The 25,129-nt window shown below is 44.6% G+C and overlaps 2 protein-coding genes across 6 annotated transcripts in view; both read right to left on the bottom strand.

Annotated features, from left to right (window-relative positions):
- The window catches only part of PHAF1 (phagosome assembly factor 1), a 36,557-nt gene extending 36,004 nt beyond the window's left edge, over positions 1 to 553 (bottom strand). For all 4 annotated transcript variants that reach the window (XR_010347004.1, XR_010347005.1, XM_064387344.1 and 1 more), the window contains exon 1: positions 475 to 553. The gene's annotated coding sequence lies outside the window, so the exon portion shown is untranslated. The remainder of the gene's footprint in view (positions 1 to 474) is intronic.
- An 8,209-nt stretch (positions 554 to 8,762) lies between these two features.
- CBFB (core-binding factor subunit beta) overlaps positions 8,763 to 25,129 on the bottom strand; it is a 37,273-nt gene continuing 20,906 nt past the window's right edge. The window contains exons 5-6 of one of the 2 annotated variants that reach the window (XM_064386440.1): positions 23,373 to 23,499; positions 8,763 to 11,051 (exon numbers count right to left, since the gene is read on the bottom strand). In XM_064386440.1, the coding sequence (XP_064242510.1) occupies positions 11,029 to 11,051; positions 23,373 to 23,499 (150 nt within the window). In that variant the 3' untranslated portion in view covers positions 8,763 to 11,028. The remainder of the gene's footprint in view (positions 11,052 to 23,372; positions 23,500 to 25,129) is intronic. The other variant, XM_064386439.1, reaches the window with a different exon arrangement.

The following is a 25,129-nucleotide window of genomic DNA, read 5'->3' as shown; positions in this document are numbered from 1 at the left end:
GGGGCAGCCCGAGCCGAGCCGGGGCAGCCCGAGCCGAGCCGGGGCAGCCCGAGCCGGGCCGGGGCAGCCCGAGCCGAGCCGGGGCAGCCCGAGCCGAGCCGGGGCAGCCCGAGCCGAGCCGGGGCAGCCCGAGCCGAGCCGGGGCAGCCCGAGCCGAGCCGGGGCAGCCCGAGCCGGGCCGGGGCAGCCCGAGCCGGGCCGAGCCGAGCCGAGCCGAGCCGGGCCGAGCCGGCCCCGCCGCCCCCGCCCCGGGGCAGCGCCGCTCCCCGCGCCCGGGCTGCCGGGGCCGCGCGCTCCGCCGCCCCTCCCCGCCCCGCCGCCCGCGCCCCCCGCCCGGTCCGGAGCGCGGGGCAGCGGCTGCGGCCCGGCCCAGTGCCGGTGCCGTTCCCGGTCCCGTTCCCATTCCCATTCCCGTTCCCATTCCCGGGGCCGGGGGGGCTCCGACCCCCCCCGCGCCGCGGGGCCGCCACTCACCTCACTTGCGGCTGCTGAAAAAGTGCTTTGCAGCCGTCGTCAGGCGCGCCCGCGCGGGGGCGGGGAGAGGGCGGGGCTGGGGGTGAGCCCCGCCTTTCGTTCGTGGGCGAGGGGGGAGGGCGTCGGCTCGGAGAGCCGGAGATCCGGGTTCGAGTCCCGCCCGCCCTGTCGGCAGGCGCGGCTCGGAGCTGGATAACCTCGGGGTCCGAAACAAAATAACAGAACAACCAGCCCAGACCAGTACCCAGGGCCATCCCGGCCTCCCAGCTGAAAGGGCAGAGCGGAGGAAAGAAGAGTTCGGGAGGGGTTAGTCAGAGGCACGAGCGGAGTGGCCGGGGTGCGCTCGGGGTGACTCAGCCGGGCATGAGGGAGTGACGAGGTCAGCGGCGTGCAGCGCTGTCTGAGCAAACAGGGGCAGTGCCAGCCAGGAGTGCTGACCCAGGAAAGCCCAGGTTTCCCTTGGGATGGGGCTCAGCTGGCAGGACCCTGCCCTGGTTACACCCAAAGCCCCCAGGTGCCAGGAACATCCACGGAAGGAGGAGGAAACCGAGCTCTCCCGGTCTGCCGGGATGTGCCACCAGCCTGAGCCCACGCCCCATCCCTGTGCCCACCATGTCCCAGCAAGGCCTGCAGCAGGGCAGCCCCATCATGGACTGTCCCACAGCAGGACAGAAAACACCAGGAAAGCACACACAGAAATTTCAGGCAGCCCAACACAGAAATTTGAGGGCTGCATATTTTTTTTTAAATAGTCAGACATAATTTCATCTAGGCTTGCACTGTGGCTCCTTCCCACAGGCAGAGCAAGCCGTGGCTGGCAGGGGGGAATCAAAGCATTGGAAAGGAATCCCAGTCTTGTTTGGGAGCAGGACCTTGGGCAGCCTCTGCTCTGAACACCACATTTCTCAGCATCTCTCTTCAGGTCACAGAGCTGTCAAAGCAGGTGAGAGTTTAATGTATATGGAGTAGAGCAAGCCCCAGGGAAATTAGTTTTCCCTTGAAGTCAGCTGCATGTTGCTCTATTTATTATTCATGCCTTGCTTGCTTTTTTTTTTTCTTTTAATCCAAGCATGGTGACATCTTAATATGCTGAAAAGCACAGAGGTGCTGCCAATGCTTCCCCTTCACTCCAGCCCTCTGACACATCTTTATTGGCTCAAAACCAGGAATTAGCCTTTCCTCTCCTGGGAGCAGAGCTAATCCTTGTGAGCCACTTGCCTCTCTCCAGCTCATGTAGATGTATGGAATACATATCCATTTGTATATTTACAGTATTTGTGTATTTTTATGTGTAAGTTCATATTGTGACACCAATAAGGGGTTTACTTGAGAGAATAAATAGGTGGCTAGAAACTTTGCATGCCTCATTCATTTAATAGAATACAAAGCACAGTTTTTAAAATACTTTTAAGCAGGTCCACAGAAAGTGTAGCCCTCAGGTTGAGGTGCTGGTGGAAAACAGGTGGCTGCAGATCAGGTGGGCTTTGCAGAAACCCTTCCCCACCTCCTTCCTGTGTTTGGTGATGCCCTTTGGATGCCCAGTGCTGCAATCTGGGAGCTGCAACAGTCTGGGCTTTCATTCAAAAATATTCAGCATCTTTTGTAGGGGAGTATCACGAGTACAAGCCAAATTCACCAAGGAGAATAAAGGCCAAATACAATGGCAGAAAAAAAGGAATTATTTCTGAGTGTGCCTCTCCTGTTTTCATACACCAACCCAAGCCCCAGGCTAAGTGGAGAAGGGCTGGGCACTGCCAGCTCTGGCACTTCTGAGGCAGATTGGGCAAAGCACCATCATTTTGGCAATGCTCGTGACAGGCAAAACCTAAATTTTAAAAGGATAAAATTACCTTTCTTACTCTCCAGACTATGGAGCACTTCTTGGAAAATTCAGCCCCAGGGCTCAGGAGGCAATGCACAGCTTCCTGAAAATCATAATCAATTTTTAAAGCCCGGCTCTGTTGTTAGTGTTTCTGACTGAGTGAATGGCAGTGTGTGCACCCATCAGAGGTGCTTCCACCAAAGCCTTGTGATGCCATCACATTTTGGGGTGAGATCAGCAGCTATAGGGGACTCGTGGATTTTTACCGATTTTTTTTCTAAATTCTTTCAGAATTTTTTTAACTTGAGTTATTTTTCTAAATTCTACGGAGAAGTGTCGGCTGGGGGGAGCTGGTCTTTCCAGCCCAGCCGGTTCGAAGCGGGCAGAAAGCGGCAGCCGGAGGGGCAGAGGCGGCGGAGCGGGGGCGAGCTGCCCTCTCCCGACGGGCCCGGGAGCCGCACACGCAGCCGGGAGCGAGCACCCCTGCCCGGGCTGCCCCCGAAAACCGGCTGCGAGCAGCCGTGCAGCGCTGATCCCGCTGGAGGAAAGGTATTTGCTACAGAGCTCTGAAGCTGCTCTGGTTTTTTGGAGGTGCGTTTCCAGCTGCGAGGCTCTGAGCTGGCAATAGGAATGGATCCAAGCAGGGCTGGCAGCTCCAGGAGGGAACCTTGCGCTCTCCGAGGGGGGATTATCCCAGCTCCTCATGGGGATTTATCCCACAGCCGAGGGTTTCGGGTCCCACCGAGCTGGGCAGTGCCAGGCTGGGGCTCCCTGCGGGCAGGGGCTGCTGCCAGCACCCCACCCGACCCTTCCCCGGGCTCCGCTTTTCCGCTCCTCGCCTGGGCTGAGCAAGCCCTGCCCTGCCCTGCCCTGCCCTGCCCTGCCCGGTGGGTTTCAGGCGAGGGGCTGAGGAGGAGGGATGGAGCACTCCCGGGAAGGAAAGGAGCAGCAGTTCAGGCCGGCCTCGGGGGGCTGCTCACCACAGGGCAGCAGCTCCCTGCTCCGCCCCGGGCAGCGCCCCCCGCCCGGCACAATTCCTGTGCCTTCACACAGCTCCAGATGCATTTCAAAAGCTCTGATTCGTGCAGGGCCAGACCTAAACCGGCTCCGGCTTCATCAGAAACAGATGCGCTGGTGTCTCCTTCTGCCCGGCGCGGGCAGGGAGCGCAGCCCGGGCTGCGGCAGGACCGGGGACAGGAACCGGGAATGGGCACCGGGAATGGGCACCGGGGACAGGAACCGGGAATGGGCACAGGGGATGGGCACCGGGGACAGGAACCGGGAATGGGCACCGGGAATGGGCACCGGGGACAGGAACCGGGAATGGGCACCGGGAATGGGCACCGGGGATGGGCACTGGGGACAGGAACCGGGAATGGGGACAGGAACCGGGAATGGGCACCGGGGATGGGCACCGGGAATGGGCACCGGGGACAGGCACAGGGGATAGGAACCGGGAATGGGCACCGGGGACAGGCACAGGGGATAGGAACCGGGAATGGGCACCGGGGACAGGCACAGGGGATAGGAACCGGGAATGGGCACCGGGGATGGGTACAGGGAACGGGCACCGGTGATGGGCACCGGCTCCTTCCCGGGTCACTCAGCACGGAGCCAGTGGTCTCAGCAACTGCTGCAAGGGACCACTAGCCCTTCCAGGAGCCTCTGGCTGCTGCATTCTGCCCAGCCAGGCACTGGGGTTTTAATCATGCATTGGAAACTGGTGGGAAAATTTACCCTAGGGAAAAACACAGGGATTCTGTAAAAAAAAAAAAAAAAAAAAAAGGTAATTTAAAGCACAGGTTTTATGGGGAAAGAAAAAAAAAAAGGTAAAAGATGGATTTGGGGATTCTACAGAATCCCCAAACCCCTTATTGTAAGGGTTCATGGATTCAGGAGTGCTGCACGTGTTTCAGGGCTTTCTCCCAGGCTCAGTTTCCCCTCCAGACACATTTCCAAAAGGGATGTTTGATTGCCACAGCTGATGATGAGGAAGGGCCATGGAGCATGGTATGAGAAGCAGGGAAGAGGGTCAGCCCCTACACCAGCCTGCTCCAGCCCTGGTGCTTGGGGTTTCATCATTAGAAGGAAGGTGAGTCAGAGCTGCAGAGCCCTCCCAGAGCCCCTGGAGATCTCTGCCCATTTTGTCACCAACTTCTGGTGAACCAGCAGTGAGGGTGTGACTCAGATCTTACTCATGGGCTGTGGTGGACAGAACCAACAGCAGAGATGCTCTCTGAGCCTCCTCCCAGTGCAGTGCCCCGAGGTCCTGCTGGCACACCCCTCCCTGAGGCAGAGACCTGGACGTGGAGGGGTTTGAAGGAGCTGGTGATGAGGCACCTTGCTGGGGTGGTGGTTTCAGAAAGTCACGCAGCTGACGGGACCACCAGCACCAGGTCCCGGCAGTCACACAGCAGATGTGCTCTGCAGAGCAGAACTGAAAGCAGAACCAAAAAGAGGATCTGTCCTCTCCTCTGTGTGGGAGATCTGCCGAGCGCCCTGGGCCGGGGCTGTCGCTGCCAAGGAAGTGTTGGGGTTCCTCAGCAGCAGCTCTGACCTGAGCAGAAGGCAGTCACAGGCAGCTCAGGGACAGGCTGTGCATGCAGCTCTGCCTGGCCCTCCCTTCCCTCCTTGCCCTGGCCCCCAGACCTCAAACACAGCCAGAGCAAAGCACCTGGAATCTTCCCTGTCCATCACAGGGGATGGACTAGATGCTCTCTAAGATTTCTTGCAGCCCTGAGCACTGTATGATTCTGTGACCTGGAGCTGGATCACATGCAGGTCTGAGCATCCCCAGCTATCCCCACCCTCCTGGGCCACAGCAGCTGTGGGCACAGGCTCCTGGCTCCATGGACAGGCTACCCAGCTCTCTGCAGGCTGGTGGCAACCCTCTGGCTGGCTGGGACCACTGGAGGAGGCCAGTGAGGATCTGGATGGAGCTGGAAGGGGGTTGCAGTATCTCATCTCCAGAGCAGGTGTCACTGCAGAGCTGCCCTGTGCAGGGGCCATCGGGGAGCAGGGGCTGGAGTGAAGGACAGGCTGTTCTTGGTGGGGTGGGAGGGAACCTGGTGCTTCCTCTGGGCAGGTGGCACAATTCTGGGAAGTGAGATACTCAGCAGCCTTCTGGCCCTGAGGTCATGGCAAGTCTGGTGTTTCTGGGTAGAGCTGCCTCTTTATTAAGAATTGTCTTCTGGTAAGTTGTCCCCCTACACAGCTTTTTTTGCAATCCAGCAGCAAACCCACATTCCCTCCACCAACCTCTCTGCTCTCCTCCAAGCTAAGAGCTCCTGGGTTTTCATTAGGATGTCACTCCTCCTGTACACCACTGCTGTGAGGGGATAAAGCCCTGAAATTCTTCCAAAATCCTGCAATGGTGGCAGCAGAACCACCCCAGTCTTCTGCTTCAGTGACACGCACATGGGAAGTGATCAGGGACAAGTGCATCCCACAGGCAAAGTTGGTTCCCTCACACTGCTTGTCTCTCCATGCCTAGACTTTGCTGGGTTTTTGTAAGGTATGAATAACAAAAGCTGAAAGGGCTGGACATGCAGGTGGGAAAGGCTCAGACAGACTCTCCCAGCAAGCCAGTGGGTAACAGCTGGAAAAGCCAGGAGCTTTCAGGTGTAAATTTTGCCCCATCTCTAGAAGGTCTTTCTCTTTTCAAGTTAAACCCATGACCTGCTCCAGGGAAGAAGATTGCAAAGGGGGAAAGGTGGCAAAGCCACCAGCTCCCATGAAAAGCAGAGAATCAGGGCCTGTAGAACAAGAGAAAGTGAAGCCCCAGGAAAACCCATTCTGGGGTCCTCCAAGACCCCATCATCAAGGACAGAAAAGAGTTACATATCAGAAGAGTTGTGGGAAGCAACAAAGACTTGGCAGAATTCTCACCAGCTGTGGTGAACTCTGGACCAGCCCAGAAAGAGGCACAAAACTGAGCAAGAAGTGTTCTGGTTTCCCACTCCCTTCCCCAGCCATCCACTGTGCCAGGTGACAGCACCAGAGAGGCAGCACTCAGCTCTTCTGTGCTATTCCCCCCCACCACTCACTCCTGAGCTTTAAGAAATGAGCCTAAGGCAATTCTGAAAATTCACTTATCTCAACCTGTAATTGAGAAACCTATTTAATAGTTACTTAAACCCTGAGCAGCTCTGAGCTGCAGCAGTTGATGAATATGCATGGCCTGGGATTTACATTTGGTGGCAGTGTGAAGACAGGATGTCAGGCAAATGAGCTATGAGAAATGTTGCCCATGCAAATGTTCACTCTGCTTTAACTTCTCACTGCAATTCCCATCCTTGAAGCCATTTCTGTCATTCTCTTATTTGCATTGGAAATGTAGTAACAAAATAATGCAACTTCACAGAAACTGGTCCCAGTTCTGTGCAGACAGGATGGATTCTTTAAAACATCTATGACAGAGCGGAGTCCTGAACTAACAGCAAACAAAAAATACATACAAGTCCTGCCAAGGTCATCCCAGGCCGTGCAGTTCTGGAGTTCTCTGAAACCACATCTTCATCCAACTTCCCAGCCCTCACCTGAACAAGGCTTGTTATTAGACAAACCATCACAGGTCTGCAGGAACAGAAAAGCTGCTGTTTTCACTCACAGTTCATTTTCTCAGTTTTCTGCTTTCAGAAAGGGGAGCATGAGCCTGGGACAGCTGCTGTTTCCTTCCAGAGAAACTAGGAAACCTGCTTATCCTGAGGACTTCAGAAAAGGGACTAAACATTGGGAACCCCACTGCAATGCTGCATCCAGCCCTGGGGTCCTTAACAAAAGGACATGGACCTGCTGGAGCAAGCCCAGAGGAGACACAAAGAAGCTCTGTTGGCTGGAGCACTGCTCCTGTGTAGACAGTTCAGCCTGGAAAAGGCTCCAGGGAGACTCAGAGCCCTCCCAGTAAGCAAAGAGGCTGGAGAGAGACTTTTGACAAGTGTATGGACTGGCAGGACAAGGGGAAATGCCTTCAAACTGACAGAGGAGAGGTTTAAATTAGGTATCAGGAAGAAATTCTTCCCTGTGAGGTGGTGAGGCCCAGAGCAGCTGTGCATGCCTCATCCCTGAAAACGTTCAAGGCCAAACTGGATGGGGCTCAGAGCAACATGGTCTAGTGGGATGTTGGAACTAGATGAGCTCCCTTTCATCCCAAACTATTTCAGAATTCTGAGAAACAGTTAATACTCTGTTCTCTTGGGTTCAAAAGAGGTCATGTAAGAACAAGGGCTTAAAAAACACAGCTGGAAGTGACCACACCTCACCTGCAGTGGTTGGGCTCCAGGTCCTGACATCCTTTTCAATTTCAGTGAGTTCCAGCATTTCCAGTGGTCTTTCACTCCCACATCAAGGACAGCCATCCCTAAGGCACTGGATTGTAATGCTCTTGAAATTCTTTTCTGCTGTATGTGCCTCACGCAGGGAGATTTTCAGATTCCCTTTGCTAGTTACACACTTGAGAGGCAAATTCCATCTAGGAAGAGCCAGAGGACAAAGTGTCCCTGTCCTTCACCTTCAGCCAAGAAAACGCTGTACAAGTACTGGACTCATCCACTTGTGATGTGCCTTGGGCAGAAAAGTGAACCCTTCCATGAGCTTGCAGGTAAATGGACAAATTGCCCAATGGCTTTATGAACAGCTGCTTGCAGATACCTTTAAAACACTGCCTGGAAACCATTTACCATCAGCAAGAGAAGCAGAGCAGCATGGCTCGTTGTTTTGTCTCTTTCAGAAACTACCTCCCTTTGACACTGCAGAACATCTCCAGGAAAGCCACAGGTCACAGCAGTGCTGTTTTCCTTTGGTGCCCTCTGGTCTGTTCACAGCCAGGTGGTAAAACTCTAAAATAAGGTTACTTGTTATCCTTTTGCCTGTAAGTATTCCTACAGCATTGTCAGGAAACAAGCAATCCTCTGCCTGATTTCAGGCCTTAACCACTGTCAGTCAGTCAGTGTCAGCTATTTAAAGTTATACCACCTAAAATTTTAGCAGCTCCAGAAGGTTTTCAGGTGTAGCATACAACATTCATCTTTTCCCCACAGAACCTTCCCACATTTCATGAACTTACACGTGTAATTCCCCTGGTTCTCCCCCTTGAACAGCAGCAAAGCAGCAGAATTAACAAGGTTTGGTGGCTGCTCTCACAATGTGCCCACAAACAGCACTCTGTAAGCTCACACAGCCCCTTGTTTGGGGCCCCTGGAGCAGATCCATGCTTTCAGAGTAAGAAGGGCGTATCAGTTTCAAGAAACAAGAATTTTAGGGCAGCAAAATCCACATTTTCCCCAGGGCAGACCCTTCTATTAAAGGCTGCTCCCAGCCAGCAGCTGAGCACGGCAGAGGAGGGGTCAGTTAGAGAAGTGACCACTGGATGTCACCACTGCTTTAGCCACGGACAGCAAGGCAGCCTTGCACCCAAACAAAATATGCCAGCAGGGACTACCAGGGAGTCAAATAAACTTACAGCACCTCGTTTTCACTACACAGAAGTTTATTATGAAAGTTAAACATACAACACAAAAAGTAGCAAAAGCAATCCTGTAGCTTAAGGCAACTCTTACAGGAGATGAATTCAAGAAAGATGATGCAACTTCAGTTTAAATAGAAATTATGAAAAATATCAAATTGCATCAATAACTTAAAATGCACTTTAAAAAGTCTGCACTAACCAGCAGAGGGTAAGGGCTGTGATCTTAATGCCAGCATTAAGATATGGAAAGCAGCAGAATGCTAAATGATGATAGGGAAAGTTCAGTATTTACACAGAGATAGCAACGTTAATATCTGATAGCGTCATTTCCTGTGTACTTATGGTTTAAAACCACTGTCTGAAACGTTAGGAAAACCTTTTAAAATAAATCTTCAGACTATTCCATCAAAAATACACAGATGGCAGAGAAGATCCAAGGCTAGGGATGCGTGCAGATGCATGCGTGTGTCCCTTAAATAACTCTTTGCAGAAACACTTTAGAAAAATTATTTCTTTGGGGGAAGAAGAGCAAGAAGAATATGTGGCCACAGAGTGAAAAAGATTATCTTTCAGGTGAATCACATTTAAATTGAAGTATCAAAATATTTCTATTTGATGACATTCTCACAGTTTACAGTTAATGACATTTTTAAGTGAATGTTAAATATTCATATTATTAACATACAAAGATTCTCCTTCACATTGACATCTGCTTACATTTTTGCAAGACCTCTTTTGCATTAATTGTTTTTCCATTAATGAGGAATGTATAATTGTCTTAATTACAGAATTTAATTAAGAATTAACTGTTCTAACCATATAGAGTTTCTACCTTTAAAATAATTCTTAAAATACTGGATTCAGATCCCTTATTTTAAAAAGGTATTTAAGTGACATTTTAATCAATCAGGCTGTACAGGAAGCACCACATTTTAACAAAGCCAAATGACATCACATTTCTAATCCATTTTCTTCAAATATTGGATGCAATGAAATCTTTGGAGCAAGTCCATTCACCATCACCCCAAATAAAACAAGATTATTTCATACATTAATTCATCCCAAATCTTACCCTGTTAGAAAATGCAATATATACTGCAACAGTCTTAATTTGCATAAGATTTAATAGAAGGGGCCTATGTGCAGTATGAGACTCCTGCACACAAGCTCATCTCAGCTTTTCACCATTCAGCACAACTTTACAAAAAGCCTAAGATATAAAATATACTTAAAGCAGTTATCTTAAACATGATTCAATACATATCACCTTGGCAGCTGATCACTTTTGTTCCCAGTTTAAACGCTGTTGAATCTGATTGTGGAGTTGCAGTATCCCTTTGAAGAACTAGTTAAAAAAATCCCTGAATAAAACAGAAGCCAGCCTGCGACTTCCTCTGAGTTTCAGTAAAGCACTATATACAGGGTATAACAGCCACCCAAACTCACTTGGAACAGAATAAAATCTAAGACAGATAATGGGGCAGAATGCATTAATGCATGAGAATATACATTTTAAGTTTTTTATAATTTTAAAAGTGGAACCAATGAATTGTTAGCAGTTAAACGAATACTGCAACTGTAACGTTTACAAACCCACAAAGTTTGAAAACTGATTCCAACAGCTCTGATTCACTGGGTTTAGCTTGGAAATAATGCAAAATAATGTCAGCAGTTTGAATAAGGTCTTGCAAATTTAGAAAAAAGAAAACTGAAAGAAAGATAAGAATGCATTATCTAAAATAAAGCAGGAACACAATAAGGACAATCAAAATTCCAATAGCCCATATTAAAAAATTAAGCTTGGAATGCATTGGCTTCCAGCAGTTTACAAAAAAAAAACAACAACCAAAAACAAAAACAGAAGTTGTTCTAAATCTGTAATATCTTGACCTATTTTTAAGTGACAATTTTTATTACAGTCGAGAAAAATGGTTTTATAGCTGCATAAGTTTCCATTTCACTAAAATAGTGCCAACAAAAATAAGTTTGCATAGAAAAACAAAATTTCGAATTGCCACTGGCTACATGCTTAAAATGGGAAATGCAGGTATGGTAACATAAACATAGTGCAAACCATGGCAGTTCGTGGTGACTTGGACTGCCGCAGGTCAGGAAACAGACCATAATATACCCAGTTATCACAGTTTCTGGTCTTTTATTCAATCCTTTGCCAAGTAGAAGCAATGCACGTGTGCAGAGCCGTGGGACGCCTGCTGCCCATTAACGAAGTTTGAGATCGTCGCCGCTGCCCAGGTTGGAGCCAGGACTAGGGTCTTGCTGTCTTCTTGCCTGCAGAAACAAACACACAGGATCAGCTGCCAGGAATGAGCAGGTCTCTAATTCAGTATATTAACACAACTAAGACCATAACCCGGCAGAAACTTTACAATTCGAGCAGTACTTTTTAACATCAAAATCATGCTTTGCCCCCAGGTCAGTTTGCCCCCCAGAGCAGGTGGGCTCTCAGGAGGGCTGTGGGTCTGGCAGCCCCTGTCCCCGAGGGGCTCAGAGCCTGCTGGGCCTCCCCTCCCAGCCCAGAGCTCCCAGCAGGGACTGTGTGCTCGTGCTCACACACGTGCACACTCGCACTGCCAGGCTTCAAACATTGCTTCAGCAATCAGCAAGAGACTCCCACAATAGTTAGGTAACAATTTTGTGTCTCTTCTTCTAAAAATAATTTTCTTTTCTGTAAATTCCCTTCTGTTAACCTTTTCCATCAGTTTTAGGGAGAAAGGCTACAATACGAGATAGAGTACATCACATCATTTACAGGTAATTTTATGAGGAAAACATTTACTTTAGCTTCTTCTAGAATCAAGAGACTTATAGTAACATATGAGCACAATTTAATCCATAGATGGACACACATTTTAACACTTCATAAAAGCTGGGATTTTACTGCTTCCTTCTTTGGTGAACCTGCAAAGTCAACAAACTTAGAAAACTGACACAGGATTGCACATCCCTGTATTAAAACAAAAGTAATGTAAGTTCTCCTTTAAATAAATTATTCTGTTAAACAGTTCGAGTTAATGACATTGTAAAGAGGTAATTAAGAATGGTCAGTAACAGTAAAAGACAAAATTATCTATTTCTCTACCTGTACACAGGTACAGCACACACAAATGTTGCACGTAAATACTTGAAAACATTGATTTCCTTAAAATTTTAAAACCATACTTCGACTCTGAGAACATCTAATAGATGCTAGCTGTTTTTTAAGACATTTTAGTACCAGCACTTTTATTTAAGGTTTATAGAGTGAATAGCTGGCACCATGGCCTGTCACTGCCACATGTCCCAGTCTCTGGCCACATTCTCAGCTGGTGGAAGGTGTCACTACACAGGCTTTATTCTGAGCTGCAATAACCTGCCATATTCAGGGCTTTAAAAAATGCAAACCAGTGACAACTTCCCTGTTCTAAAAGACTTTTCCTATGTTCCTGAATGCCTTAACACAGGCATTGTGCCACTGAAATACCCTTCAAGCAATTACCGTGTTGGCACCACCACACTGAACAACACGAGTACTCCAACAGAGCTGTGACAAACAGGGGCACAAGTGCTGCTCTTGGGTGTTCCCTGGGCTCCTGTGAGCCCCAGTTACTGACAGAGAGGAAGCCTCCCCACAGCACAGCAGCTGCCCCAGCTCACGAGGTGCTGCTGCTGCACTCCCATTCCAAAGGGTGAGCAAGCACAGCCTGCTCACTCCAGACCCTCTGGCATGCACTGCTGACACTTTTCCCAACTCAGACCATTCTTTCTTTGTTCACTTCTTCCTCCCTTATCTACCATTCTTCTTGTCTGCCTAATTGTATGCTCCCAGTGCACTAGGTTAGCTGCACCCAGACACAGAACTGCTGCTTCCTTCTCCTATTTAAAAGCCAATTTAAAGTTACATTCTCCTTTCGTGTGCAATGGTCCCTTTCTGATGCACATGGAGTTCATTCAATAAATCCCTCTAGTAATCAGCATGTTTCCAGAGCAGACAATCCCCTCCTGCACTCTCCTTAGTGGTCACACTGCCACTATTGCTTTGGAAACACCTCCACTAACTTAAATATCACAATTGCTACCTACTACATTTATGTATTCAGTGTTGGCTGCACTTTAGATAATTAAGAGTGAGCCAATCTTTTTGCTCTGTTCTATCTGCACTAGTTGTACTCTGAAGGAACAATCTGCTTCTCCTGCTTGCAGAAGAAATCTGAAGGTGAGAACCAACACCACTGCTGGTGCACAAACCCACAGACTTCTCAGTAATCTTTCTGAGGATTCACATTAAAGCAAACTGCTCTAATCACCACACAGCGCTGATGATTTCAAGTGTTTAAGGGCATATTCTTTGAGGTCCTTGAAACAACTTCTGCACACTGTCCTCTTTGTAGAGACACAAGATGGAATTTAATTAAGCTTTTTACATTATTTCCAAAAGCCAAATCATTCAGCTATGACTATCAAAATCACTGAAGGAAGCCCCACACTTCCTTTTTCCTTCAACAGAAAAGTAAACGGTGCTCTAAATATTTTCTTCATAAGAAATGATTGTTCATCAAGCCTGAATAGATACTCCCAGGCTAATTTAAGAGTTGTACCAAGATTAACAAAACAGCAACAGTTCTATTTTGCATACCCTTCTATTGAACAGACTGTGACAAGACTGCTTCTGGTTTTACTGCTGCCTCTTTCCTCTAAAAGGAAACAAAGACATGCACTGTCTTTAACAATTACCAAAATCTTACTTCTACCAATTTGGCACTCAATAAACATTTTTACACTTAACTAGAAAAGACCAGCAAGTTAATTGCTGCTATACTACTGCTCTAAAAACAACAGTGTTTCTTCTTCAGAAAACAAATCATATGCACAGCAATTTTATTGTCAAATTTCAGCAAAGGCTCCAAGATATGAGCATATGGTTGCATTTATGCTTTGCTTAAAGTGGCCTTTTCTTTCAAAGCATATGAAAGAATTTGCATGATTCGTGACCTCATTGCTACTTGTAGAGTTTGCAGAAGCCACTAGTGAACAACTACCAGATTTGCCCTTTCAAGTGAAATGCAAAAGGCATGACAAATGACCCTCAAATATACCAAAAACAGTCATTACAATATCTTACAACAGTGTATGTGGATAAAGGTGTAATTTTGCAATTCTGTAAGTGGGGACTGACAAAAGCAACTGCAACACGTTGGAATGACAGCTCTGACTCAGGCACCCTCCTTTCCTTGTGCTACTACTGTGCAAAAAGACAACGTGTGAAGCAGCCTTGTTCTAGCAGCCACAGCATTCTGCCAGGGCACAGCGTGCTCAGTACACAGCAACTACAACTGGGCTTCCCATGCTGAAAGAAAAATAGAAAAAAATAAAAGATGCTTGGTAAAGACTAGGAAAATCACTTTGTACAAAGACAGGAAGCACACTGTGGAGCAAGAAGCACTGGGTGCTATTTTTGCCCACTGACAATTGGCAAAATACAACTTCCATAAGAAATGTCACGAGATTCTTAACACTCCCTTGCAGGAAGAGTGTGACTATCAGTAGGGTAGTATCTGCTGGTTCTCCTCAGCCTATTACAGGAAGCTAAAACTTCCCTTTTATAGATGTAAACCAGCAATTTCCAGACTTCTCACCACTGGGGGTCCTGGACTCCCCAGCATAGCTAATCAATCCTCTAAACTGCAGTTTTTGCTGTAATTTTTGAAATGCATACCTTTTGCTGCCACACAAAAGCACCAGTATTACTCTCAGTGAATAATGGGCTCAGCTTCTCAAGGATTAAGGAGACTTGCTTCAATTAAGAAAGATGCATTTATCTTTGCCATTGGGAAATGGAATACACTGCTATGAGTCATGCTTAATGAGCCATGAGAAAACAGCAGTTATTCATCTTTTCTCTGTGTATTTCATTTTTTCAGTCAAACGCTGATTTTAAGTTTGAAGAAGCACTACTTCACATGTTCTTCATCTGTTATTTAGTGAAACGATAACAAATATTTGCTTGTGAGAAACTTGTAATTAGTACACAGATACCACCAGAGTTGCAATTATCCTAAAAATGAATGTATTTTAACCAACAATGTCAGCTTTCTTCCAAATATCCAGCAACAGAAGAGTTAACTAGATGGACACATCAGGAGTTTCAACACTGAAAAATACTTAGCACTCAGCTTTCAGAACATGAAGCCATGCAAATCTGCTGCTGCACAGAAGGAATTGTAACTGGCCACAAGCATTGAAAACCTCTAACCCTGGAGAGGGAGTGATGACCAACTGGAAGAATTGCAGGAACGTATTTGGCAAAAAGCCATTTCAAAGCCTCCTATCAAATGCTACTCTAGACTTATTCATGCTGAACTCATACTGCTGGCACCATGGGGGTAATGACTGACAAAAAAGAGAAGAGTTACTAACAAAAGCATTTTGACTTGAGAGTAAACAAACATAAAAAGTGTGCCTATAGTACTTCTTACACTGTTCTCTTTAGCCTCTGATGTCTGAGCTTTTCCCAAGCCTAAATATAGGCTAAGGGGAATGGACTGAAAGCCCTATCAAGAGTAAGATGCAGTAATATTTGCATCATATTATTTTTCTTCTCAATAAACTAGATAGCTTGGAGTCATTAAATCACCAAGCTTTATCATTTACTTTTCTGAACAAGAACCACGTTGGAGGCTTTGCATCTGTTACTGGGGCACAAAGGGAAAACAAATGGGCAATAAAGAAGGTGGCACATAAGCAGTTCCTCCAGCAGCCAAGACAGCCAAAACACATCCACCTCCTCCAGCCACCCAATCCTGCCCCATGCTGCAGTCTATTGTGCTTCCAACTGTGCCAACAAAACTCCTTAAACTGACTTTAAGAAAGCATCTCTAACCAGCCCCTTCCTGTGCATGTTCTGAGGCCTCAAACATACCTAAGGAAACCAACTCCTCTGACCACATGAGCTCATCAGGAAAAGATAATGCAGTCCCACTGTGTGGGTTACATGATAGCTCTGAGAAAGCAGAACCGAGAAAGTTGGAAGCAAATTTAGTAAGGATGGACAGGGCTGCCATGAAGATGGCCCTCCCTTTCTATGAATCACAAAAAGCAGCAGGGAAAACTGGGACCTCTGAATGCCACACACTGAAATGACAAATACAACCATACCCACTGCACATACAACTTGGGACACTGGTGAAGAGGAGGGGAGGAAGAGGGAGCTAATTTGAGGAAGGGCTGTCACAAAAAAGAATAGCCAAAATAAAGAAAGTCTCTCCATGGACAACTCCACTGCAATTCTTTAATTGGATTCTGGCAGCTCTGTCCTGCTGAAACAGACAGAGCAAATGCATTATGTGCCTTGGCATCTGCCATCTATAATTTACTAAATAAGTGAAAAATCAGGCTATGCTATGAAAAACTAAACAGTGAACATTTGGATTCTCTTAGGACTGCCAACCTCCTGAAAAGGGATTAAAAAAAACCCCAACCAACCAAACCTGAGAATACTTTGCAGATACTTTTTAGAAAAGTATATGACCACAGGATAAAAACCACCCAAGTGAAAAAAACAAAACAGCTCTGAAATAAAGAGAACAATGCTCAGAAAAATGACCAGTTACAACCAAGCACACCTTCACATTAGTCCTGGTATCTGAGGCAGACCCACAACAATTAACTGGAAACTCTTTGAGCTGCTGGTTAACAACAGCCTCTCCCATGGAGATTTGAACAAAATGCTGGCCCTGCCTCCAGTAACCTTCACTCAACAGAAGGGCAGGAGAAACTCAGCCTTCAGAACTGGAGTCAGCAAAGCTGGGGCCCTACAGCATAGGGAGAATGTCAACTTCTAGATCACAGAACTTCTTCTTTGGTCACAGCTTGATGAAGCAGCCCATGTGCTTCCTGGTCTCCAGGGGCCTTGCACAGACTCTCACTCTTCACCTCCCAGAGCTTTAGCCACAGCAGCAGCACTGCACACTCATCCATGAGCCATGGCAGCCAGAGGGGATATGATCTTCACCACATTCCTAGCAGGCATAGCTATCAGCATTAGACTCCATGGCCTGGATCCAGTCTCTGCAGTTGCTTTGTTGGCTGCCCATAACATTCATTTTGCTATCAGCTCTCCTTTTCACTGAACCTGGGAAGAAGTAGCCTTGATCTTTCTTAATTATAATGTCAAGCACCACTTAAATTATGCAAATAATGAAAAACAGGCTCTCAAACTTGGCAAGAGATCTGGATGTCAGACTGAAGTAACTGTAGAACTACTACTGCCATGAATTCTATATCCAATGCTCTTTTTTATTCCTGCTTCCATTCCCATTGTCTTTCAAGCTCACTTAAAGTCAAAATAAAAAAAATCTTCCTAACAAAGGCCATTGATAAGAGTTATTTACCACTTATCTCCATCAAGACTTCATTTCAAACTACTATCTACTTCCTAAAAACTGACAGAAAACACACATGAACTGTGTTACCTGCAGAGCCTGCTCCCCCACAGGTTGTGGGAGAGCTCCAGAGCACGACCAGCCAAGCAGCACAGCTGCTTCCTGACCCCGTGCACCCCCTCACCTGAAATCTTTGCAATGGTTGCATCTTTGTTTAAAAGCTATTATGAAGGTAATGATTCTGTGCCCCAAACTGGACCAAGGTCACTGCAAGCCAAGGAAGGAAAAAGCACAGCAGGAACAGGCAGCTCTGAAGAGCTTTGAGTAGAGACTGAAATTTTTACTTTCATATTGAAACTTCTTTTCCAAGGGAAAAAAGCTTAAAGTGCTCCCTTTTAGAAAGCACTGTTTGAAAGCTGGTCTAAAGGTTATAAATTTATAATTAATATTGATTGCCTCTAGACAGTATTCCTCTGTTGCTCAGCCCCTTTCTAACCTTCATTGACTGAAAGAAGACGCTTATATTACAGTATTCCCTGATTTGCAAGATTGATCTCCTCCGTCCTACAGCCAGCATTGATTCTGTACAGCACAAATTGTTTTTCTGATCTATGCATTCTACAGCACTTTTGCACAAGCACCAGCTATTTAAGTTCTTGTGAAGCAAGCAAGCCAGCCATAACTTAAGTGGCTACTTGCACTGGACTGGCACTGCAGAACCTTTTGAGGCAACACACTCCCACTCAAACACCTCTTTCCAAGTTATGTTGTATCCATCCTCCATCTAAACAAATATTTATGATTGTGTACAAGCATATACCAAGTCTACACTACCCACTGCATATGAAAAAATCTATGGGTTGGGTTTCTTTCATCCAAAACCTGTGTTAAAGGTTGTTCTATTTTTCTATCATCATCATCATCAGTTTGGAGAGTACATACAGTAAACACTAATTAAATTAATTCCAGATTAATAAGGAAAAAACCCTTTAAAATCTGATGAGAAAATTTTTTAAAAAAAACCCTGAGCCAAAATGAAAAACAAAAAAGTCCCCACATACCTATTGTAATATTATACTTTCTTCTGAAGTCAGTTGTATTTGAGAAAAATATAATTAGTTAGAGCATTTATTTACACTAGGAGTTTCATCTTAAAAAAAATTAAGAAAAGGAGAATAATTTCACTGTCTAGAACCTTGGGAAGAACATGAAAGTCAGTCCTACTACTTTATTTTCTTTCAACTGTAAACTGTTTACATTTCTGTAACAAAATCCTGTTTGTTTTTTTAAGAGTTCCCAACTTCAGCAAAATTACATGAAATGTGTCTTGCCCATTTCAACTGGTAATTCCCAACAAACAAGAATAATATGTAAAAACCTAGGGCAGGACGCAGTATTTAAAATTTAAGTAAATTTTTACTCCAGCACTTTTTAAAGGGTGGGGTTGGTGGGGGTTTTTGGTGCTTTGTACTGAGAGGGATTGCTTCTGGAAGAAAAACAATTTCCAAAGCAGGGGTTTTTTTCAGCAAAATGAAGGTTTTTAAAATGGGAATTTCATGCAGTTTCCCAAAATGGCTCTGCTTAGCCATTAATGTAATTTATATTTAGCACAAGACCACAAACAGACAGATTGCTAGACTAGACTGTTTTAGGGAGAGCAAACCACTCCGTCTCTTTACTCACAGTGTTGCTAAAATAAAGAGCACGGCAGCAACATAGGAAAGGAACACAAAGTAGAAAAATATGACATTTCAAAAACACTGGTTGAAGAAATTACATTGGAAGACTAAGAACAGATCCAACCCATCCCCAAGTAAAGCCATGGGGACATCCTTAGCCAAGCTCTGGAGAACACAGCTGGACAAACTGCACTCACACAGATCACTGCAAGTCTGAAATTACAGCCTGTCTGTACAAAACAAACCTTCACAAAATACCCCCAACCTGCACACAGCAACTCAGCAGAAGGCCTCCTCTCTTTACCTTGAAAATCCAACGTTTTGTGCCATCTGCTCCAGCAAAGAGCTGTCAGGAGGCACCTGCTTGTGGCTTTTCCTCACTGAACATGGGCCATTACTTTCAATAAATTCTAATTTCACCAACTAGGGGCTGTTTAAATCTTCCCAGGCCCTTCTGGACAGTGTGACACATTTTTGCATCATGCCACTATGCCAGAAGACTGAAGAACAAACAAAAGCTCTTCCTGGAAATTTACGTCTAGACAGCAACCTCACAGTAATTTCTGCAGAACACTTCTTGTCCTGACACTGACTCTGGTCATTCATACTGAAACCACACCAGAGACACTCAGACTGACTCTCAACCACGACCCAAGGAGATAAAGACAGTGAAAATTAAACATCTGCCTCACCAACATCCCTTCAGTCTGCTTGCTCTTCCAGTTTGGCAAAGGAGAGCATACAAATACTTCAAGTTCAAACACCTCATTTTTAAAAAAACAATCTTTAAATGGGGGTAAGGTCTTTTTTTATGTGTATTATTAAACATTCTCTGTCTCAGCATTCCAACATTTTTGTAAAAGTAAAAGCCATTGGGATACCTTATTAATTCTGAAGGCACTAAGAACACTCACTGACTTCAAAAGCATCTTTGAAACAAAAGAATCCTGGACAGCGGGGCTGGATTTGCAGTATCTGATATAACTGAGCTATATAAGTTGATAAAAAAACTCAAAAGCATCTTGTATTCAAAACAAACTATGTTAAAAATGTAGCAGAAGGCAGTTCAACTCAGAGGTGCTTAAAAACTTCAATGAAAATTCCTAAATCCACTCCCACCCTATTTACATCAGAGTGCTGTAATTGCACAAAAACATGATCACCTTTGAAAATTCAAGCACAGCCCACCTCAGATGCCCTCAGATACAAAGAATATGTTCATTAAAATAAAGATCTGGTGTGCTAAACTGGAATGGAAGGGATTCTATATGATGAAAAGACAGTAAACAAACCTCACAACACCCTGAAGGGGTTTTTTGCCTTTCTTTTAGGGGGAAGAATTTTTTAATTGGCTGGGAGTTTTTTAGGATACTTAAAAATGAAAATAAGCAAAGTGTAATTTTTAAATTGCTACTGCACTTGTAGTTTTTTCCCCTTGCAAAGTGTCACCATTATAAAATCCAACTGCCACATGCAAGACACTTTAACATTGTTTTCAATACATTATCACTGATCACTCTTTTGTGGGGAGTTTTAAGTCTACAGACTTTATGTTAAGTCTACAGAAAGACTTAGAATAGGGAAATCTTTTTTACCCAGAAAGCTGTATAAATAAAGAATCGAGTCTGATCATTTTCATATGCTGCCAGGCTTTGGATGGATAACTATTTCCAAAGAGCTGGCGCCTCTGTTTTGGGTAGGAGTGGGTGGAATATTGCAGGATTCCCCTTCCCTCCCCCACTGGAGCAGAATCTGGTCTCTATTAAAGGCATTTTGACTGTAATTCTACTGTCAGAAATATCCTGATTTTCTACAGTGTTGCAATTCTTAAAACCATCATTAACACTGATGAGATCCTGTTCCACATCTGCCAAATCTGAGTTTTACTGTCCATGCCAAGCATGGCAGAAAAGAAAAATCTAAAACTTTCTTAAGGAAATGAAAGCCGTATAGAAATCACATTAAAATGATCACAAGGAAAGTATCTTCATTTGTGTGTAGCATAACATACATAAAAATTCAGTCAGCACACTTAGAACTGGCCTTTTCCATATAAAAGCCTTCAAGTACCATTGCTGTAGTGAAACCAAAGATACTGCTGGCCCCACTGACAGAACAGAAACAGAACACAAGGCAGTCTGGATTAAGGTTTCTGCAGCTGTCAGCAATGCAATCATCAGAAGGGTGCCACTGACAAACTGCATTTCCAAGCTGACTGAGCACGTCAGCATTGGAAAATTCAATACAGGCCACAAATACAACAAATACAGGAATGCACTTTTATGCATCACTTTCTATTGAGAATTCTGTACAAGGATCATGAACACCAAGTGCTTACTGATTGAAGTTCATTTGATTCTGCCCAAATGCTGCAATAGATTGAAAAGAAGGGTAACAATGAATGATTTAGAAATCTGATTCCTCTTGAGGAATGCTTTGTAAGTCTATTTCTGCTCTCTCCCATCTCATCTCAAAAGATCCTGATTTTTATGCAGTCCTAAGATCGAGAGTAAAAAAGCTTGTCTGTAAACATTCCAGATATAAGTTCAGGACATCTTACTCCAAACACAGGAATGAAAACTGAAATGTAAAAACCAATTACAGGCCCACGAGTACTGGAGGAAAAAACATCTGTTGGTTAGACATATCCAAGAGGCACAGTAAAATAAATAGGAAAGTATGCAAAACAATGTATTACAATTATTAAAGATTTGTATTTGACATCACAAACTTGAAACAACCTTTGATAATACTTTTCATTCTACTTAAACATATTTCAAGTCAGTAATTTTTTCTTTTCTTCCTTTCTGTAGGTTATCTATATACCAGTGCTTTAGAGCTGGGACAACTATTGTTGTTTCAAGAGAAAATGGGTACCAACAGCTAATAAGGACATCACTTAATAGCAACTGCCTTCTGCCCTATAAAAAGCAAGAGTGTTTTCAGAAGTTATTGCATCCAGCTCCTGCAGACAGCCAAGAATGTTGCTTTTTGTGTCTCAGTGTCATGAGTTTTGATGTGTGCCATGAAGCCCCAGATGCCCAATATTATCTCAATCTCACTGTTAATTGAAATAGTGTTTTTACACAGCCCAGCTCCAAGTAAGTGTCTTCTACACTTGGAGGAAAATTATGTGTCTTAGAACTCCAAAAGTTATTTCAGGAAGCCTCATTCTTTTTTAACCTTCAGCATGCACATGGCTTAGTAAGAGGAGTGAGGATGAAGGACACAGTGCAAGGAGAATATATCAAGAAAAGTTTTAAGTACATTGAGCTTAAAGACATAAGATTGGACCTAAAGTTCCCACTGTGTTGTTCACAAGCTGGCACAGGTCTTCATGAGCAACTTAAAGCTAATTCTACCTTCCTTCTGAAGTGAACTTACAAGCAGGTTGTAGCTATGCTGTGACAGAATTATTCAGGCAGTCCAGCTGCTGCTCCAAGAATCCAGTGGTAGCAGGGCCTCCAAGGCAAGGATTTTACCTTTGTTACAGCTGACATCCGACCTGGCTGCAGCAGTGTTTGCAAGGAGACACACTCCAGCCACTTCAAAGAGAGAGATATTATCCTCTGTGCCTATCTGCTCCCTCTCATTCTCATGCTCAGTGCCTTCCAGTTGTAGTTGGAAGGAAAGAAAGTCTGTCTGATCATCCCAACTATCCGAAAGAATGCCAGAAGAAAAGTAGCTTAGCAATAACAATAATCAAATTTTCTAAAAACCATAGAGCCAGCAGATTGATCATATTTGATTACAGTTAAGTCAGGCTGTACTGATGAAGGAGGAAGTAAGAAACAGCATTAGTAAGGGAAAGAAATTCAAAGCCTTTCTGTGTTCTCCCTATTCTCTCCTGACCTGCAGCCTGCCTTAACTTGCCAACTCCCCTTATGTATTATTACTTGTCCTCTTACAGCTCTCGCCTTTCTGACATCTCAGAGCAGCTGGTTTCCATTCCCTTTCCTGGCTCTTCTTTTCTCAATCCCAGTAATTTCTGCTTTCATCAAGAAAGAACAAGATTCAAGACTGTGCGGCCCTGAAGAAGCAAAGAATAAAAGAGAGAAACTAAACCAGTGAAAAAAAAAGAATGAGACTTCCCACCCGTAAGAAAAAGGTGAGAAGACAATAAAACTAGCCTGTGCAAGAAAGCAGACTGTGGCATCTGATTAAATTGGCTAGTAATTTTCCCCAAAACATGGGATAACAAGCTCCAAAATTCTGCCCCTGCAGCTCCCAAAGCCTTTTCTGTGTTCGTGAGAAATGCATGATCCCTCTCTCAGCTGTTAAAGTATCGTTTCAGAGAGAAATGGCAACTCTTTGAAGAAATGTCTTTACAGCTTTAGTACCCACTTAAGAAAAGACCATCTACAGAAAGGAAAAAAAGTACATGATCAGAGAATTCTTATCAAAACTTTAAAAAACTTGAAATCCATTTTACAAGAGTAAAAAACAACACATTTTACAATTTTTATATAACATCACTGAACAAACACAATACACGACATTGTACAAACAGACAAATAAATGGAAACAATCTAAAGTTTTGGGAAAGTACTAACCAGTTACTGACAGCAGCTGTGAAACCCTCACCTCCATTTCCTCCCGATGAGACCTGTCTCTATCCTCGAATTCACGAGTTCTTCGGCGAGCCTCTTCAAAGGCTTGTTGTGCCAATGCATCCTCCTGCTACCAAAGCAGATGACACAGAGTGACACAAAAGGTGACCCTCATTGCCACCAAATCACGTTTCTTTTGAATATTAACCACCCCTTGGCAGCAAAGTCAAGTATGTCCTGCAGAACCTGCTAGAACAAGGGCAGGTTCCAGCAAATGTCAATACAGGTTGATGAAATACTACTCACCTTCAATACAGCAGTAGAGATAACCAAATAGTTGGAATGCAGCTACTACTAAAATATATTTTCAAAGGAGAGCTGCTGTTCTAAAGCAGTTTAAATGCTGCTTGTTTTTTTTCAGGCTAGGAATTCTCAGAAGTTCTGTGTAAAAGGCAATACATTTTATTCTCCTTATAAAAGCCATTTTGAAGACAGTACACACAGGTATAGCTAGACAGGAGTCCACTACACAAACAGTGGTAATTTAATTCTCTTGCATTTAAAAGTAAGTATTACCACAGTTACAAACCAAAGAAATCCTTCATTTTATCAAAAGCTGCTGCAGGTGCATCAGTATGAACATTCTTAATAGTTGTGTAACATTTATATTATTTAAATTTAAATGCAGAGGAAAGTGCAAAGCAGAAATTATTCCTCCACCAATTTAGACACATTTCCACACAATGGAGGAGAAATCTGCAGGTCTTCAACAGCTCTTTTGCTTATTTTCAATAATGGCTTATGCACATGAACAGATGTGATAAACTAACACTCAAAAAAAATCCTTCAAATTGTATTTTCTATTAGAAGATGTTTTAAATAAAGTGTTGATAATATGTGGAGCCATTATTAATTGGGTTGGAAGTTATTATTCTTAAGGAGACCTCTTAACACATTTACTGTTCCCCATCAGAATGGAAGAGTCCCACCTGAAGAGGCCCCACAAACCAGGAAGGGATAAACTGTACTGGTTCTCCCTCCTTCTAGCTCTTCAACTGGAATTACTGCTAACTCTACTGACAACTCCCACATACATGCAAATGTTATTTTAAAGTTAATAATTTTAAAAAAAGCTGACCTTGACTGTTAGAGGACACAAACATGCAGAGAGCAAAACTAAGTTTTTAATCTACCTGGGGACTAAGTGCATAAATTTTTCAATTTAAGATAAAGCATCCCCAGCCTGAGAAGATGTTAAATTGCCTTTTTTGCCGTGGGCACCATCGTGGGCCCTGGAGCTGCTCTGTGCAATGCTGTGAAGGGGCTCCCTGGTGGCCCAAGGCAGGGAAATACAAACAGCTGCCAGTCCCAGCTCTGCCTTTCGCCGCTGCTTTCTGGCTTTCTTTTCTTTAAAGCTGCCAACAAAATAATACTTTAACACCATATATCTTTTTAAGATTAGAATTTTGCCCTTTACAGCCATTTTAGTGCTCATATAAGGCAGAGAAACCAGGGTCAGAGAGTGGAAAGCAAGTTTGTTCTTAATAATGCAGAAGGTTAGAGAGAGAACAGATAAGCTCATCTCCCAGATGACTCCAGAAAAGCTGCCTTCATTTTAGTTTACAAAAGAGATGTATGTCTTTATTACCTTCTATTTTAAATCAGACTTAAATAGAAGAAGATTCTTTTTTTTATTGAAGGTTTTTGCATTTTACCATCATTTAGAGTGGTTATGAAATAGAAGGCTGACGTAAAGCCTT

This window comes from Passer domesticus, chromosome 12 (assembly GCF_036417665.1).
Source record: "Passer domesticus isolate bPasDom1 chromosome 12, bPasDom1.hap1, whole genome shotgun sequence".
Classification (NCBI taxonomy): Eukaryota; Metazoa; Chordata; class Aves; order Passeriformes; family Passeridae; genus Passer; species Passer domesticus.
Note: the sequence above shows the minus strand (reverse complement) of the source record. Positions and strands in the feature narration are given on the sequence as shown.